Source organism: Elephas maximus, chromosome 21 (genome assembly GCF_024166365.1).
Source record: "Elephas maximus indicus isolate mEleMax1 chromosome 21, mEleMax1 primary haplotype, whole genome shotgun sequence".
Lineage (NCBI taxonomy): Eukaryota > Metazoa > Chordata > Mammalia > Proboscidea > Elephantidae > Elephas > Elephas maximus.
Window position 1 is genome coordinate 74273163 of NC_064839.1, and position 19897 is coordinate 74293059.

The 19897-nt window shown below is 37.3% G+C and overlaps 1 protein-coding gene across 1 annotated transcript in view; it reads left to right on the forward strand.

Moving 5' to 3' along the window:
- Positions 1 to 19897, forward strand: part of NEIL3 (nei like DNA glycosylase 3) — a 59356-nt gene that overhangs the window by 14905 nt on the left and 24554 nt on the right. Inside the window, exons 2-6 of the mRNA XM_049864396.1 lie at positions 2038 to 2165; positions 13978 to 14112; positions 14623 to 14836; positions 17353 to 17427; positions 19184 to 19350. Of these exons, the coding sequence (XP_049720353.1) occupies positions 2038 to 2165; positions 13978 to 14112; positions 14623 to 14836; positions 17353 to 17427; positions 19184 to 19350 (719 nt within the window). The remainder of the gene's footprint in view (positions 1 to 2037; positions 2166 to 13977; positions 14113 to 14622; positions 14837 to 17352; positions 17428 to 19183; positions 19351 to 19897) is intronic.

A 19897-nucleotide genomic window follows, 5' to 3' on the forward strand; every position in this document is an offset into this window, starting at 1 on the left:
TGTCTAAAACCAAACCCCTGATCTTCCTTTCTCCATCTGCCCTACCCAAGTCTTCCTCATCTCAGTTGACGGCACTCCTATCTTTCCATTTGTTCAGGCCAAAAACAGATCATGGCAGATCCTCTCTTTCTCACTTCCATCAGCAAATCCTTTTCAAAGCATGCCCTCTTTTACCACCCCCACTGCTGCCATGTTGGTACAGATCTCTGTCATCCCTTGTCTGGATTATGGTAGTAGTGTTCTAAGGAATTTCCCAGTTTCCACTCTCAACCTCCTTAGCCAACACTCTACCCAGCAGCCAGAGACAACATTTTAAAAATTATGTAGATCATATCTTTCTTCTCCCTCATTTCTGCCAGAGAAAAAAGCCTGTCTTTAGAATGGGCCTTGCGGGCCACATGATCTGGTCCTATTATACGTCAGACCTCATCTTTCCACTACTTTCCCCTTTGCTCTCTGAGCTCCAGACACTCTCCCACCTTATCGCCTCTCACTGCCATTCCCTTTGCCTGGTTAATGGCTCACTCCCTCTTCTGTATCTTTTTAAGAAGGGCTCATTTAGTAGAATAGAGTGAACATGTTATCATAAACATTTAGAATGACGTTTCTGTAAACCCAAAATTGTGATTTGCTTCCTGGCTCTGTATCTAAAAATTACTCTGTAACCATCTCCCTAACACCCCCACCCTCCCCACCAAGATTTCTTCCAGGATCTTCTCAGGATTTTTAGGTCCATTTGGTAAAAAGGAAAAAATAAATTTCAAAGTTAGAGATATGCAAGAAAACTACTTTAGATAAAGAGTTAATTCTTAATTATGTGTAAATATATTTACCTATTATATTTTTATATGATAGTTATGCATCTATAATAGGTTTGATTTTTTTCATTAAATTTGAGTGCAAATTTAAATGTTTATAAAACATATGTAATGAATAAAAAATATTGATACAAAGAACATCAGTATACATAGTGCCTGATTTAAGAAAAAGAACATTACCAGTATTGAAACTCAACCCCATTCCTTTCCAACTCCACAGAAGAACTTACATTTTATGTTTATAATTCCCTTGATTTTCTTTAGAGTGTTTATCTCATATATTTTAATCCTAACAATATATCGTTTGGTTTTGCATGACTGATGGGAAAAAGGAGTGAAAAAAACAAAACAAAAAAAAAAACCATTGTCGTCCAGTGGATTCTGACTCATAGCGACCCTATAGGACTAGAACTGCTCTATAGAGGTTCCAAGGAGCCGCTGGTGGATTCGAACTGCCGACTTCGGTTAGCAGCCATAGCTCTTAACCATTGTGCCACCAGGGCTAATGGGAGAAAGGTGTAAAGGGTTTATTTTTCCTGTATCATTGATATTGGGAGGAGGGACATGCCTCCTATTAGATTCCCCCACTCAGGTAGACCCTGGCTTTGTCTCAGTCCCCCTGCCCTGCAAGACCACAAAACAGAAGGCCTCATGCCCAAGGTGCCATAAATGCCTTCATGGCCAAAGCTGGCTTAAGGGATCTGCCTGCCTCTCAGGGCTTTCTCCCACCTTTATTTGGTTTTTCACCTCTTATTAGTCCTTGTTTATGAGTTTATCAATGCAGTTACAAATATTTTGTTTTCATATTTTATCTAACATTTTTAACTGTTTTTAATGGAATGTTCTTTCAAGGAACCTGGCTATCCTTCCGGAAATGGAAGACCCTATATTCTAGATTTAGTTTTAAGACAGTTACATAATTCTCCTCTGCTTTCTTTTCATATGCGCAGAGCTAGATGGTCCTGGAAGAAATTCATTTTGATTGTCTGTCATTTACTTTTTTTACTTAACTTTTTTGACCTCCTTCTTTTTGCATGGCTGCATAGTAATTTGACAAAATGTATGTAAACCACTGATTACATTACTTGACTTGCTGGAGATTATTCTTCTCATTGGAATGCACCTGGAAGTGAAGTAATATAAATACATTTAAGAATTAAATTATAATTTGTTTATAGTTTATGTGTGTGTTTATATGTCTGTATGTATTTTCTACTAGGCTGCTGCACTGAATAATAATAAAGATTCCAGCTGGAATTTCTTGAGACTGTTTAATGGATATACTTACAGCGGCGTAGAAACTTTGGGGAAAGAGCTCTTTATGTACTTTGGGCCGAAAGCTTTACGGTAAGATAAACCTGTACAATACATCTTATCTCGCTGTGTTTAAGGATGTGTTGAAGGCTTTTCTTGCAGTTTGCTGGGTGTCACATTTAATCATGTGGAAAGTACTCTATTTTTAAGAAAGCTCTAACATATGAGGTCTAGATTCTATCGTGGAAAGCCCTAAGCAGCAGAAGAATAAATTGTGATGTCATCGTTACTTGGAGGGCTAGTCAATTTATTTCTTTTTTTAAAAATGATAGGCTAGTGGGGCTTCCCAAGATGTATTATAGCAACAGATCTCTGCTTTCCTCTTCCCTAAACTCCCTACCCTGCTGTTCTTCTCTTTTGTTTCCACCAAGTTATTGCATTCAGTGACATGAATTTCTTTATACTTGTGACAGCACCTAGTTTGGTCTAAATATCTCACTAGATTTTTATATTTTTCTGTCTTCTTTTTTTTCTCTGAAACTGAGTGAAATTTGAAAACTTATTTATACAATTCAAAAACTTTCCACAGGAGAACATGTTCCCCATTGTTTCACAGTTCTTCTGGAAATTCACGGGTCATATATGGGCAAAGAAGGTATAAGCAGTCTACTACATTGGTTGATTTAATGATAAAAAGGAGTCAAAATTTATGTAATTTCCAGGGCATGGTCACTGTTTAATTTTTGCAGGAAAACGATAAAGTTCTGTGGATTAATACGTCTCAAATCTCAGCCTGCCTTTTTTGAGTTTAGCCTAAGTTATTGCAAACTATAAAGATTGGTACTGCATCTTTGAATCTTTTTTTATGTTTCTTTAAGGTAGCGAACACTTTTTAGCTCAGTAATGAAATCACTCCTAAGGTTCACCCTTCATCCAAAGACTAGACAGGCCCATAAAACAAAACGAGACTAAAAGGGCACACCAGCCCAGGGGCAAGGACTAGAAGGCAGGAGGGGACAGGAAAGCTGGTAATAGGGAACACAAGGTCAAGAAGGGAGAGTGGCGACATGTCATGGGGTTGTTAACCAATGCCATAAAACAATATGTGCACTGTTTAATGAGCAGCTAGTTTGTTCTGTAAACCTTCATCTAAAGTACAATTTAAAAAATGACTATTAAAGATTATGAACATTAATAATAAAAAAAAAGATATTAAACAGTTATCACCCACTTAAAAGTAAAGTCCTATTACTGGATCCTGTTTTTCCAACTGAAGGTGAATATAGACACAAAGAGCTTATATGACTACATGATTGTTATTTATTGTACTTCATCTACCACATATTTAGAATACTTCAGGGTTTATGTAATTGCTTTTCCTCTGAGGTGTTCTCTGCTCATTGTCAGCAGCTGCTGTCCTTGGACAACATTGTCACTTGGTGGTTTTTCTTAATCCGGGGTTGATAGCGTCAGCCTATGCCTACTGGTTCATGCAGTAATGATATATTGCAGGTTACATTATTGCTGTGGTAGACTGACGTGATTGAGAACTCTTAGCTATGAACAGAACAGCACACAATGGAATCCCATGCAAGACAGTTGAAAACATTGATATGTTATTGATTCTCTAGTGTGAGGTGCAGATTTATTTCTGTAGGATGAGAGGACGGCGTTTATCAAGTGCTCTCCACCAGACTGATAAGGAGGAATCATTGCTCAGTCAGCACTGGCAGGAAGTGTTCCAGGAAGTTCTACACAAGGGCAGTTGTTTCTCCATTCTAAGCAAACTAGTTCCTGGAGAGTAGGTGTCTCGGCATATGGGTAGGACAGGTACAGTTGCTTGCTTCCTTTCAATTTCCTGGAGCCTCAATGACTATTGGCTGTAACAATTCAAGGTCAGCGGCAGATCAGCTGTTTGAACTAAGCAATCTAGAATCAACTGTATCTCCTTTTGCGATTTAATGTAAGTTTAAAAAATGCACTCCCAATCTATGCTTCTTAGGAGAATGGATGATTCTATCAAAGAAATGTGACCTGGTGTGGGGCTGCAGGTCTGTGAGGAGGAGATAGAAGCATGGGGTGTTCGTGTTTGACCTGTTTTCTACTCACCAGTCTGCTCTGCATTTTAGAGAACAAATCGCAGGAAACATGCTTAATGATGGCTTCCAGTTTCCCCTTAATACCCAGCTTTTTACAATCAAACGTGCCTACAGGATTTTAGTCAGAAAGCATGTGCATCTCACAGGGTAGGCCGTGATTCTTCCTGGGATGTGTTTGATTATGAGAGAGGAATACAGATGTAGCCCTCTTTGAGAAAAATCTGCCATGTAAAAACCCAAACTTCAGAAAGATACAAATTAAGGAGTGATTATTTCGGTTACTAAAGGATTTGTCAAGGTGCTTGTAATAGTACCATAACCAAAACCAAAAAACCAAACCCGTTGCCATTGAGTTGATTCCGACTCTTAGCGACCCCATAGCACAGAGTAGAACTGCCTCATAGGGTTTCCTAGGAGCACCTGGTGGATTCCAACTGCTGACCTTTTGACTAGCAACCCTAGCTCTGATACACCACACCACCGGGGTTTCCAAATGGTACCACAGCATAGTAAAAATTATTTCGTATACATTTATTTTCGGAGCACAGCTTTTGGTGTGATCTGTGATTAATATCTATACTACTTCTGAATGCTCACAGAAGCTTTTCAGCTCAAAACAAGCAGAAATCACTTCTATTTTTTGTTGTAAATGTAACAAATGCTCTCTAGAAAGAAACTGAAAAAGAGTGAACAAATAAGAATAAAGTAATACATTTGCAATCCCACTACCAAATATAATCTCAGTTAACTTTGGAGGCATGCGCTGCCAGTCTGGTGTGGGCCTGTATCTATATGTCTACTCACCCAAACCCACCCTACAAGCTTTCATTTTCAGTGAAAATGGACACAGCTGTTACATCTTGGATTAACATTTAAAAGGTATATTTATTTAATGAATATCTCCAAAACACTTGGCTATTTCCAATCTGTAATTTATGCGACTCTAGTTGTTTGCAATTATCATACATATTCAGAGACCAGAAATATTTTGGAGGCTTCGCCATTTTCGAGATGCTATATACATAATCAATTTTTTAATTTATTGGCGTTTAAGCAGTGTGAACTTATAAACAGACGTGCAAGAGATAATGAATGTAGCGGTTCTTTTTAGTGGTCTTTATGGAATCCATCATGCGCTGCTTATAAAAGGATTTTACAGCTTAGACATAGTTTTGGCATAACAAGATAGGAGGAATTGAAATGTGATAAAGATTTTAAATCATGTTTTTCTCTATGAGTCAGAATTGACTCGAAACGGGTTTGGTTTTTTATTGTTGTTGGGTGCCATCGAGTTGATTTTTGACTCATGGTGACCCCATGTAACACAGTAGAACTGCCCCATAGGGTTTCCACAGCTGTAATCTTTACAGAGGCAGATCGCCAGGTCTTTTTCCTGTGGAACCACTGTGGGTTCAAACCGCTAGCCTTTTGTTTAGCAGCTGAGTGCTTAACCATTGCACCACCAGGGCTCCTTAAATTATATATTATAAAATAATAAATACCTATTGTTTGCTTACCCAGTGTGCCCACTTTTCTTTTAGGGACAGCATTCCATCTAGAAACTGGTCTTCTGGCCACCACAATCACATAATTCAAGTTGGATTTAACATAATCTTACATACTTTATCTCATACAGAGTTGATTAGGTCAGTCTGAGTTCTTCTGTGAGACTTTCTCATCTGGACCTGAGGAGGCTCAGGATCTCTCTGATGTTGAGAAGCTGGAGATACGAGGCCTTAGAACTTGTAGGTAGCTGCCTATGATGGTTAAGATTGTGTGTCGATATGCCTGGGCCATGATTCTCAGTGGTTTAGCAGTTATGATATAGTTTGGCAGTTATATAATGATGTAATCACTTCCATGATGAGATCTGTTATGAGTAGCCAATCAGTTAAAAGGGAGCTTCCATGGGGGTGTGTCCTGCATCTAATATATATGGACTTTCTGCAAAGCTCCCTGGCTTTTGCTGTGTTCTGGATCCTGCATCTGGCTTGTCTTTATCTGACCTCCAGTTCTTGGGACTTGAGCCAGCAGCCTGCTGGCTGATCTGCTGATCTTGGGTTTGTCAGCCCCTGCAGCTACATAAGTCAGGAGAAGTTTCCAGTCTGACCCCTGACCCATAGACTTGAGACTTTCTAGCCTCTACAACCATGCGAGCCATTTCCTTAGTATGTTTTTGTTGTTAGGTGTCATCGAGTCAGTTCTGACTCATAACAACCCTGTGTTCAACAGAACAAAACACTGCCCAGTCCTGCACCATCCTCACAATCATTGCTATGTTTGAGCCCATTGTTGCAGTCACTGTGTCAGTCCATCTCCTTGAGGGTCTTCCTCATTTTTGCTGACCCTCTACCTTACCAAGCATGATATCCCATTCCAGGCACTTGTCCCTCCTGATAACATGTCCGAAGTATGTGAGACAAGGTCTCACTATCCCCACTTCCAAGGAGCACTCTGGCTGTACGTCTTCCAAGACAGACTTACTCATTCTTCTGGCAGTTCATGGTATATTCAGTATTCTTCGCCAACATTACAATTCAAAGGAGTCAGTTCTTCTTTGATCTTCCTAATTCATTGTCCCACTTTTGCATGCATATTAGGCAATTAAAGATTCTATGGCATGGGTCAGGCACACCTAACTCCTCAAAGTGACGTCTTTGCTTTTAACACTTTGAAGAGGTATTTTGCAGCAGATTTGCCCAATGCAATACGTCATTGGATTTCTCGACTGCTGATTCCATGGACATTGATTGTGGATCCTTCATATAAATCTCTCTATCTTTCTTTCTCTCTCTCTCTGTCTCTTTCTGTATATATATGTGTGTGTGTGTGTGTGTGTGTACACTTCACTGGTTTTGCTTCTGTAGAGAACCCAGCCTAAGACAGTGTCTGCATTGCATGGTCTGCCAAGAATGACATTGTGTGGTGATAAAAATAAAACCAACCTACATAAAGCAGAAAGAATATCCCAAAGTCCCTTATTCTGTCTTTTACTGAGCTCCAGCTACATTTCAGCCTTTTCTTCAGTTTTATTGTTCAACCCTTCCTAAGGTTTTGTGAGCTACTAAATAGTCCTTGGTGCCTAACCCTTTTCTGAATTGGGTCCCTGTCACTTGCAACCTAAGAGCACTGACTGTTAAAGTAATCTGCAAGTAGAAAATTGAGTATCTGTAGTTTTTGAAATGGTGGTTTTAATTTTAATTACTCTAAATAGTTCCATGTGTATCTGGAGAATATATGGACATCTTTACTTTAATTTTCTGTCCCTTCTGCACCTGATATTCTATAGGACACTAGTTTTGCTTTCTTTCCATTGCATAAAAACCCTATGGAGCGCAGCTCTACTCTGCAACACCTGAGGTCACCTTGAGTAGGAATCAACTCCACAGCAACTGGTTTTTAGTTTTTATCCAAAACAACATAGTTTATTTACATATTTATACATTATAATTATTTTTATATCATATTATATAGTATAATTTTTATGTAAATGAGAATGTTAATATATATTTGGCTTCTTAAACAAAAAATACCTGTTGCATACATCAAAATATACATTCCATTATTACAGTAAAACCTGCAAAAGCCAGAACCTGTGTAAGGCAGAAACCTGTCAGAGGGAGAAAACGTTTAAGTATTTTCCATTAGTAGAGAGAACTAGAAAAGTGTCCATGCCCTGTCAAACTCGTGAGATGTGGAAAAACAAGGCAGTCCAGTCGAGCTCTGGCTCTCACAGGTTTCACTGTGTTTAATGTGTGTAGAATTTCTATTTAAGATGAATTATCATTTTTTAACCAATCCCCCTTGATTACCATTTTTCCCCATTTTTCGCTCTAATAAAAAATTGCAGTTAACATCCTTGAACCTGTATCTTTTACCATTTTAATATTTTCTTAGGAGAGATTCCTTAGTCTTAGTGTTTTGAGTCTCGGGTGCTTGTGCATTTTTATATTCACGTTTATCATCGGTGGAAATCAGACACCTGCTACTGGTTGCACACTAGAGAATGACTCATGTGCACGGCTGCCTTGGCTCTGATTGTTTAGTATTTGTCTTCGTCTCCACACAAGGTTATAAAACCCCTAAAACCTGTTAGAATGAAATCTATCTGCAGCACTGGGATACTGTGGAAGGTGGGGAAGCTTATCACAGACTTGCCTAGCGTGGTTTTCCCAAGGCTGCTTCTTCTTGCTATTTAGTAATTTTATCTGGACATTTCTCCCTCTCTAGACGCCCCCCCCCAGTTCTTTGTTGTTGTTAGGTGCCATCAAATTGGTGCCAACTCAGAGACCCCATGTACAGCAGAACGAAACACTGTGTGGTCCTACACCATCCTCAAAATCATTGCAATGTTTGTAACCACTGTGTCAATCCATCTCCTTGATGGTCTTTTTTTTCGATGACCCTCTACTTTGTCAAGCAAAATGTCCTTCTCTAGGGACTGGCCCCTCCTGATAACATGTCCAAAGTACATGAGATGAAGTCTTGCCATTCTTGTTCTAAGGAGCATTCTGGCTGTACTTTTTTCAAGACAGATTTGTTCAGTCTTCTGGCAGTCCATAGTATAGTATAGTCAGTATTCTTTGCCAACACCACAATTCAAAGGCATCAATTCTTCTTTGATCTTCCTTATTCATTATCCAGCTTTCGCCTGTGTATGAGGCGATTGAAAACACTATGGCTTGGTTTAGGTGTGCGTTAGTCCTCCAAGTGGCATCTTTGCTTTTCAACGCTTTAAAGAGGTCTTTTGCAGCAGATTTGCCCAGTGCAATAAGTCACTTGATATCTTGACTGCTGCTTCCATGGGCGTTGATTGTGGATCTAAGTAAAACAAAATCCTTGACAAGTTCAATCTTTTCTCCATTTATTACGGTGCTGCTTATTGGTCCAATTGTGAGGATTTTTGTTTTCTTTATGTTGAGATGTAATCCATGCTAAAGGCTGTAGTCTTTGATCTTCAGCAAGTGCTTCAAGTCCTCTTGCCTTTCAGCAAGCAAGGTTGTATTGTATCATCTGCATATCGTAGGTTGTTAATGAATCTTCCTCCAACCCTGATGTCACGTTCTTTTTGATATAGTCCAGCTTCTTTGATTATTTGTTCAGCATACAGACTAAGGATGGGAAAAGGATACAACCCTCGCCCACGCCTTTTCTGATTTTAAACCATGCAATATCTCTTTGTTCTGTTCAAAAGACTGCCTCTTACTCTATGTACAGGTTGGGCATGAGCACAATTAAGCGTTCTTAAGTTGTGTTTATCAGGTATAACTTGCTGTCGAGTCAGTTCTGACTTGTGGCAACCTCATGTGTGCAGAGTAGAACTGCTTGATAGGGTTTCCAGTGCTCCGACCTTTTGGAAGCAGATCACCAAGCCTGTCTTCTGAGGCACCTCTGGGTGGGTTCAAACCACCAACCTTTCAGCTAACAGTTGAGTGCTTAACCGTTTGCGCCATCCAGGGACTTCATGTATAACTTATTTATTGCATAATTCATCTTTTTTAAGAATATACTTAACTGAATTTTGAATAACCACCACCACAGTGAAAATAGAGAATATTTCCTAAAAAATACTTTCTGTCCCTTGGTAGTCAGTGCCCTCGCCTATGTTTGGCAGCCACTGATATGATTTCTTTCTCTATAGTTTTGCCATCTCTAGAATCATCTGCTCTGTTTTACTTTGATCAATGCTTTTGAGATTCATTCATATTGTTTGAAATATCAGTAGTGCATTCTATTCTATCACCAGGTAATCTTCCATTGTATGAAAGACCGTGATTTGCAGATCCATTTGTCAGATGATGGACCTTTGAATTGGTTCAAGTTTTGAGTTACTGTGAGTAAAATTGCTAGGCTTATTCACATGCATGTAACATGTATGTGTGGACATATATTTTATTTATCCTGGGTGAATACTTTGGAACAGTATTTCTGAGTTATCTGGTAATTGCGTTTGACTTTAAGGAGAACTGGCAAATTGTTTTCCAAAGTGGCTGTAACCCTTAACTGTAACCCCTTGCTGTTGAGTCAATTCCAACTCATAGCGACCCTATAGGACAGAGTAGAACTGCCCCACAGGGTTTCCAAGGAGCGGCTGGTAGATTCGAACTGCTGAACTCTTAACCGCCGCGCCACGAAGGCTCCAAAGCATTCCCACCAGAAATATAGTAAAACCTGTGAAAGTCCAAACCTGTCTAAGGCAGAAACCCGTCAGAGAAGGAAAACTCAAATATTTTCCACTAAAACGAGCTATAGAAAAGTGGTAAGACTGCACCCTGTCAAAGGTGGAAAACCTGAGAGATCTGGAAGAACAAGGCAGTCCTGTTGAGTTCTGGCTCTCACAGGTTTCACTGTATATGCGGATTGCATTTCACATCCTTGTCAGCTCTTGGTATAGTTGGTCTTTTTAATCTGAACTCTTCAAATAGTTACGTAGTATGTCTCATTGTGGTTTCAATTTTCATTCCACTAATGACCACAGAAGGAGTCCCTGGGTGGCGCAAATGGTTAAACCCTGGCCTACTAACTGAAAGGTTGAATGGTCAAACCCATCCAGGTGTACCTGAGAAGTAAGGCCTGGTGATCCACTTCTGAAAGGTCACAGCCTGGAAATCCCTATGAAGTGCAGTTGTACCCTGCATACATGGAGCCGCCATGAGCCGGAATCAACTTGACAGCAACTAGCAACGATAACCAGCGATGCCATGTACTTATTTGCATTTTTGGGGAGGGGAAGGGTCTGTTCAAATGTTTTTTCCAACTTTTATTGAATTATTTGTCTGCGTATTGTTGAGTTGTAAGCATTCTTCACATATTCTGAAAATAAGCTTTTCATCTGATATGCGTCCAGCAATTATTTTCTCCCAGTCTTTGGCTTATCTGTTAATTTAGTGAAGCATGTCTTTTGAAGAGCAAAGCCTTTTAATTCTGATGAATACCAATTTTTCAAACTTTTTTTTTTTTTTAATGTGTCATGCTTTTTGAGATCAGTCTAAGAAATCTTTGCCTAATTCAAGGGCACCAAGATTTTTCTTTTTTTCTCGAAGTTTTATTGTCTTATCCCTCGTATTTAGGACTTTGATCCATTTTAATTTTCCTATATGTAAGTTCATTTCCTTGCATATGGAGGTCCAAATGTTCCACCACCGTTTGTTGAAGAGATTATCCTTCCTCCATTGAATTTCTTTGTCAGCTTTGTGGAAAATCAATTGACCATGTATGTGTAGGTCTGTTTCTGAACTTTCTACGTTTGATTAATCTATGTGCCTGTCTTTTCACCAATACTACACAGCTTTAATTAAAGTAGCTTTAAAGTAAGTTGAAATCAGCTCGTTGATTCCTAAAAAATTCCTTTTAGGGTTTTGATTGGCATTACCTCTAATCCGTAGATCAGTTGAGTGATAACTGACATGTTATCAAAAATATTGAGTCTTCCACTCCCTAAACCCCATATATCTTTCCATTTATTTAGGTCTTCTTTGATTTCTTTGGTCAGTGTTTTGTAGTTTTCAGATTCAGGTGTACATTTTGTATTTTTAACTAAGGTTTTTTTTTTTTTTTTTTGGTGCTTTGTAGATGGTATTCCTTTTTTTTTTAAATTGAATTTCTAATTGTTCATTGCTAGTATATAGAAATATACTTTTGTGTGTTTGTAATAACTCACTTATTCCTTTTAGTAGCTTTTTTTTCCTAATTCTTTGGTAGATTATTTTTTATGTAGAAAATCATGTTATTTATGAATTGAGGCAATTTTCTTTCTTCATCTCAATCAGCATCCCTCTTATTTCTTTCTTGTTTTATTGCACTGGCTAAAAACTTCAGAACGATGTTGAGTAAGAGCGATGAGAGCAGATAGTTTTGCCTTGCTCTGTATGATATTAGGTGTATGGGAGGGGCAGTAGATGTCCTTGATCAGATTGGGGAAGTTCCCTTTTATTTCTGGTATTTTGAGAGTTTTTATGATGAATGAATGTCAAGTACTTTTCCTATATCCAGATGATCACATGGCTTTTCTTATTTAACCTGTTTTTATTTATGGGGAATTACACTGATTGATTTTTGAAAATTGAACCAGCTTTGCCTTCCCAACATGGGCCTCACTTTTTCATTGCACGTGATCCTTTCTCCATATTGCTAGATTTGATTTGCTAATATTTTGTCGGGATTTTTGTTTTGTCTATGTGAGCAGTGTTGACCTGTAGTTTATTTTCTTGTTAATGTCTTTGTCTTATTTTGGTACTAGGGTGATGCTGACTAAAACTGGGTTAGAAATTCCCTCCTATCTGATTTTCTGGAAGAGTTTATGTAGACTTAGTTTTGGAGGAATTTCCATGATCTGTAATGAATTAATATTAATGAAATTAGACAACAAAAGAAATGGACAAATTCCTTGACAGACAGAAACCACTGAAGCTATTATTACTATTAAAACGGTTTGGAGGATTCCTGTTTTATGTCTGTTTTTCCTAAATTTAATAGATTTATAAGACAAAAAAAGGCACACGTATTTGATTCAAGGTTCTTACTGGGGCCACTCTTGCATTTGAATTGGGCCTTAACCTTTGAGATTTTTGACATGGATATGGTTTCATTATAGAAAGTGGTTTAGACTCCCCTTTATGAGCCATGCAGCTGAAAAGCCTTTAGATATGACAGCTTCTGGGCTTGACAGTTGTACACCTTTCTCTAGGGTTGAACCTTCGTAAGCTAAATTATGGGGTACTTACAGGCACACGTTTTTCCTGTCAGGAACTGTGGGGCATGTAAGATGCGTTTCTGATTGATAGCAGGGCACAGAGAGTTTAAAACCCACATTTTTAAAGTCAGACTAGTTAACCTTGCACAAAACTGTAACACCGCGCTTTGGAATTCGAACCAGGGAGCAGTAACATTTGTTGCCAAAAGGGCCCTCATTTATTGACTCATCAAAGCTGTAAGGAAAAGGATTTGAAAGGCAGAACAGTTTTTCATCTTGAGAATCATTTTTGATCTTCATCATCAGTTGTCTCAAAGAACTATTTTTCTTTTTTTTTTAAACTGGACATGTTAATCAATCTTATAAAATTTGAAAGGTTATAAATTTTTCATCACTGCATTGCAGTTTTAAAGTTAACTGTAAATATTTATAAATCTCTTCTCCCAATACATAGAAAGGTTAAAGAAAACTAAAAGAATGGAAGACAATAGGATTTTGACTTGTTTTTTCTTTTTTTTGAGACATAACGATTTTGCAAAAAAAAAAAAAAAAAATTGTTTTATTCCTTAGCCCAAAGCTGAGGAAGAAAAGAGTAACGGCTTTTAAAACTATAGATGTTATTTTGGAATGGGTAAACATTTTCAATCACTGTGGCTAGAAATAAAGAATTGGAATGCTACTGGCTTTGTGGGATTTATAAAAGCACAAACTACAGGCAATTTAAATTTAACCTGGTCTCATCTGAAGCTTTTGAATCTGAAAAAAGCTGAGAGACTGCTCTGTGAATAAAAGGTACTTCATCTGACAAGAAAGCAAGAACAGAGATTTGCTTTCTTGTGCTTATTTGTTGGGGCCTTATATACATTTTTTATCATTTCTCTAGGAAGTTGTTTTTTTTCTGTGAGTTGAAAAACTGTCACCTTGTCTAGCTTTATAAACATATGAAAGTTATAAGAGAAAGATATATAATAACATTAGCTACCATTTTTTGCCCTTTAAAAGTACCTACCTGATTACTATCTGTTTATAATTAAAAAAAAACAAAGCGAAGGAGCAAAACTCTGACCCATGATATACTTTCTGCCACTCAAAACCGGGATTGATTTTGTTTCAGGATTCATTTTGGCCTGAAAGGCTCCATCATGATTAATCCACTTGGGCATAAAAATAAAAATGGAGTTTCTCCTGTTTTTGAAGTCCAGCTCACCAAAGATTTGATTTGCTTCTTTGATTCATCCGTAGAACTCAGGTAAAAGTAAAATAAAAGTACTTCAGCAGTACTCAACTCTAACACTTGCATCTACAGTTTGGTTTGGCATGTCACAAGTGTTAGAAAATAAATGAATAAATGGGTGGTTTACAATTGATAGGAACCCTGGTGGCGCAGTGGTTAAAGCACTTGGCTGCTACCCGAAAGGTTGTTGGTTCTAACCCACCAGCTACTTCACAGGAGAAAGATGTGGCAGTCAGCTTCCATAAGAATTACAGCCTTGGAAGCCCTATGGGCCAGTTCTACTCTGTCCTGCTGGTCGCTATGAGTTGGCAATCAGTGGTTTTACAATCGATAAAATCTCATTCTAATGGAACCATCAAATAATAGCTTTTTAGGGTCTTCACTGTTTGCCTGTAGAACTATTAAAAAAAAAAAAAAACTGATTAACATGAATTGTTCATATTTACAACAAGGCTCATTTTAAATGACACTTTTTGCAATTGTAACCAGACTTACAATTAATGTGTTTTCTATTCCTTTCTGTAGAAACGCATTGGAAAGTCAACAGAGAATAAGAATGATGGAAGAATTAGATGTGTGTTCACCTAAATTTAGTTTCTTAAGAGCAGAAAGTGAAGTTAAAAAACAGAAAGGCCGAATGCTATGTGATGTGTTAATGGATCAGAAAGTCTTGCCTGGGGTAGGAAACATCATAAAAAATGAAGCTCTCTTTGACAGTGGTCTCCACCCAGCTGTTAAAGTATGTACCAAGTGTTTTTTAAACACTTTGTATGTTTTTAGCTACAGTTAAGGGGAACAACGTGGAGCACTTACATCTGTGTTACAGTGAGATGCTCTCCTCAGACAGACTCCCGGTCTGCCCCAAGTCTTTCCTCATGTCACTCTCCCAGTAAAGCCAACCCTGACCACCCTGCGTAAAGCTGTAACACGCATGCCTTCCTCCACTTCACACACCCAATCTTCCCTAACCTGCTTGGCTTTTTATTCTCTTCATAACCCTTATCACTTTCAAATATAACATAATAATAATTATTATTATTGTATTTATTGTTTAAAATCTTTCTCCCGCTAGAATGCAATCTTTTATGAAGTATCCCAAGGGTCTAGAGAACAATGTCTGACACATGGTAGGCACTGAATGAATACTTGTTGAAATATGAATGAACTGAGGTCACACTTTTCCCTTCTGGCATATTAAACACGCACGCACACACTCGTGTATTCCTATTTATACCTATTGGCCTATGCTCTCCACCACATAGGGTGGCACCCACTGCAACCTCCCTTGGAACCTGGGAAGGGGGTGGAGGGATGTGCTGTACCCCACACAGTCCAGTTCAGCGACAGAGCTTCATTTCACTGATCTGCCTGGCAGGGTGGGAACCAAGCTGTTAATGTGCAAAATAGATAGTAGATTTTTTTTTACTATTGTCATAAATGGGAAATATCAGATAACAAAATAGTCAATAAGTGAGGAGTAGGTGTATTTTAGTTTACAAGGAAGAACTTAACTTTATCACTTTTATCTAGACTTGAATACCAAACCTGTTGCCGTCCAGTCGATTTCAACTCATAGGGACCCCGGAGAACAGGGCAGAACTGCCCCATAAGGTTTCCAAGGAGTGGCTGGTGGATTTGAACTGCCAACCTTTTTTGGACAGCAGCTGTAGCTCTTCACCACTGTGCCACCAGGGCTCCACAGAGCTGAATAGCCTCTATTAACTGATTTTTTTTCCCCATGAATCCAAAAACACCTATTTTGTATAGATATTTCCTTGATGTTGTTGTTGTTAGGTGCCATCAAGTAGGCATTGACTCACAGCAACCTCATGCATAACAGAGCAAAATGTTGCTCAGTCCTTATGGATAGCAACAGACGTTTTCTTGGTAGTCCCACTAAAATTTAAATCATTAGAAATTAACTTTTAAAAGAAACCAGTTAATCTTAGTTCTAGATTAGGTTCTGCTTTCGACATCTGAACAATGTAGTCAGATTCCTAAAATATGGGAATAACGAAATTTTAACAAAACTGAGCTTTTTAAAATCACTTAGACTGCTTCGGGAAATGCTTTAAAAAAATACCAGAGTATTGTTTTTATCTAAGATAAGCTGAGAATTTATTTTTTTCTGTCCGTTCATCGAGACTTTCAACTAGTAAAAGATTGTTTACTCATAATGTCTGATGAGGGTATAAAAATTAATGACATTTCTGAAGTTTAGCTATCAGTCCCTTAAAAGCATACATGTCATAACTGAAAAAAGTACAGTTTAATATTTCAAGGTGTGACTTAATATACCATAAAAGATATGGTAAGGAATAAATGAGTTTTAGAAGTACATATGGCTTAGACTTATATTTAATATACCATAATAAACAATTATATTTATATATATATCATAATAAACAATGAATATACCATAATAAACAATTGTGTGTGTATATATATATGGAAACCCTGGTGCTGTAGTGGTTAAGTGCTACAGCTGCTAACCAAAGGGTTGGCAGTTCGAATCCGCCAGGAGCTCCTCGGAAACTCTATGGGGCAGTTCTACTGTGTCCTATAGGGTTACTATGAGTCTGAATCGACTCAACGGCACTGGGTTTGGTTTTTTGGTTTTATATACATTCATGTATATACCTCAAAGGTAAGGCATTGGACAGAATTTCATGGAATTACTGTTGAAAGCACACGTACCAAATGATAATAATTCTGCCCTGATAACACTGAGATTTAATGCCAGATTTTGTCACCAAAAAAAAAAAAAAACTTCAGTAATGTCTGTTTCCCAGCTCTTCCATGTGTTAACAAGTACTTTGATATTAATGCATGTATAGAAATTCATATCTATTAAAAACTTGATAGTGACATTAATGGTTGTCTACTCTAGTTCATATTTTTCTTCCTTTCCTTCTTTCTTGCTTTTGTTCATTTGTTTGTTTTTCTTATTTTTCACATCAAATAAGAGTTTTCAGGGTGATTGATAGAAAATGCTGGAAATTGGAAGGTACTGTATACAGAATAGACATTCAATAAAAACTTGAATTAATTAAAACATAAAAAAGAACGGTAGTTTTTGTCTGTAGTACCACCCCTACAACTATTGTTAATTAATAACATTAAATAGAAATATGAGAACTAGAGTTCTAGAAGATATGCATGTATTTTTAAACCTATTTACAGTAGCTAACAGAAGTGGCAACTTTTTTTTTTTTTAGTAATGAACAAATTATGAAATTATCTTTCCATTTTAAGGTTTGTCAGTTAACAGATGAACAGACCCTTCACCTTGTGAAAATGATACGTAATTTCAGCATCCTGTTTTACAGGGTAAGGACAAAGTTCTTCAACTATGTAAAATGTCAATGGTTTCCCTTTTCGTGGCACCAAATATGTCAAAGCCGCATATAGCCATCTAGTGGTAAGGGTGTGCAGGTACAATGAAGGACGGGGTATTTTATGGAGTAATTAACACCTTGAAATCCTTTAAATAATAAGTCAATCTAAGCTTGTCTAACAATAATTATATGAAATTACCTTATACTAAGTTGGGGAGCAACTGTATTAGTGTTTTACTTAGATTCTTGTTCTAGTTTTTGGACACATAACAGTAAAATATAGAAAGCCTATTGAGATGGACGGTCTACACTGGGATAAAAAGACCTCAGTGTAACTCCAGGCTTTGCTACTTACTATCTGTGTGACTTAGGTTATTGACATAACTTTATTTAGGTTTAGTTTCTTCATTTGTAAAATGGGATAGTATTTCTCCATCTACTACACGATTGTTTTGAGAATGAAATAAGTGCTTGCTAAAATGATGTGAATTTTGAATGTTGTATATACGCATATATAGAAAACCAAAAACCAAACCCATTGCTGTCAAGTCAATTCTGACTCATAGCCACCCTATACAACAGGGTAGAACTGCCCCTAGTGTTTCCAAGGAGCGGCGGGTACATTCGAGCTGCAGACCTTTTGGTTAGCAGCCAAGCTCTTAACCACTGTGCCACCGGGGCCCCATCTTTTTAAAAAAAAGTATCACGAATGTCTGGTGTTTTCCTCCACAGTCCATTTTCTATATTCAACACTTTTAGTTTTATTATGTTCAGAAAGCAGATATTGTTGAATTCTTCATTAATTGGCCTAGAATGTTAATGGACCTCTTGCTTTACAGAGCTGCCTTGGGTAACTGTGGCTGCTTTTTAATTTTATGTGCTTGTTTGTTCTTCCAGGGAAAGATAATTATAGAAAAATGCCCATTTCTTGCCCACATTAAGTTAGGCATTTCAATACTTTGCTTAAATTAATATCAGTTATTTGTGTAATTTCCAGCTTACACAGGGTGAGCCGTATTTCTGGGCTTTTAGATTTTCACACTGCTGATGTAAATCTGAAATATTCTCTTTGTAAGAGCTTTCAATGTACGTGAGTAGGATAAAATTTGGACAGAAAATATCAAAATGTCTTTTGAAATAGAACTTGTATCAAAATGGAATATGTTCTCTGCTAGAATGGTGTTTGAATATTTATTTTCTTTTTTAGAGATTCTGTAAGATTTAAAAAGAAAAACTGCCCTTTGTCAGGTCAACCAAGAAGATGGTTTTGTTAAATTTTGCCCCTAGAAATAAATGTTTTGGCTGTCGAAACTGACTGAGTGAGCAGCTTAAGGTTTCTAAGAACAATTAGATTTAAAGCTCATCTAGTCTTTTTTTTTATAATCACATAATTATGTTTAATTAAAAAAACTGAAAGCTTGAAAGATATTTTAAATTATAAAACCTTTATATCCCATTTGGATAAAAGGATAAAGCTATGCAAAGAACAATTCTGAATACTATTAAGTTATAAAATAATGACTTAATTATTTCACACAAATCTTATTCGTCAAATATTGCTGATTCTTGTCAATACCTTTTTCTCAGTTGAAAGAAAAAATTATACGCACATAAGTACAAACATGGAAATTTTTAACAGGTTATTTTCAGAGATGACTTTCAATAATATATGTTTGACTGTTTAGCAACACTTTTTCTGTGGATAGCAAGTTAACTTTTGTTTTTTTTTGTTTTTGTTTTTTGTTTAGTGCAATAAAGCAGGATCGGCTGTCTCTAAACACTATAAGGTTTATAAGCGTCCTAACTGTGGTCAGTGCTACTGCAAAATAACTGTGTGTCGCTTAGGGGAGAATAACAGAATGACATATTTCTGCCCTCAGTGTCAGAAAGAAGATCCTCAACATGTTGACATAAGGTAAGATAAATATTTTTTTTTCCTAATTGCTGTTGAGTTGCCCCAACTCATGGTGACCCCGTATATGTCAAAGTAGAACTGTTCCACAGGGTTTTTTTGTGGTTGATTTTTGGCAAGCAGATCACCCAGCCTTTCTTCTGATATCGAGTTTGAAGAGAAATTATTTGCTCCCAGTTCTCTAACTACCAAGTATTAGTAAACGAACATAACTGAAAAGTATTTGAACCCTTGGAAAGAAATAGGAAATAACATCACCAAAGTACCAGAAGGGGCCAAAGATGATTTATGGATGACTTCTGAAAACCTCTAGCTCCAGTGTCAACTTCTATCCCTGAGTTCAGTCTGATTTGTGAAATAAGTACCACGAGGTGTAGATAAGTCAATAATTGAAAAATGCAGCCATCTTCAAAAGTCTGTGCTCCATTCGGAAATATTATTATAAACTGTGACCATGATCTTTTTTACAGAATTTATATCTTGTTGGTGAAACAACCCATTACTTATTAAAGATGTAAGTAGCATCATGAATATAAACCCATCGCCATCA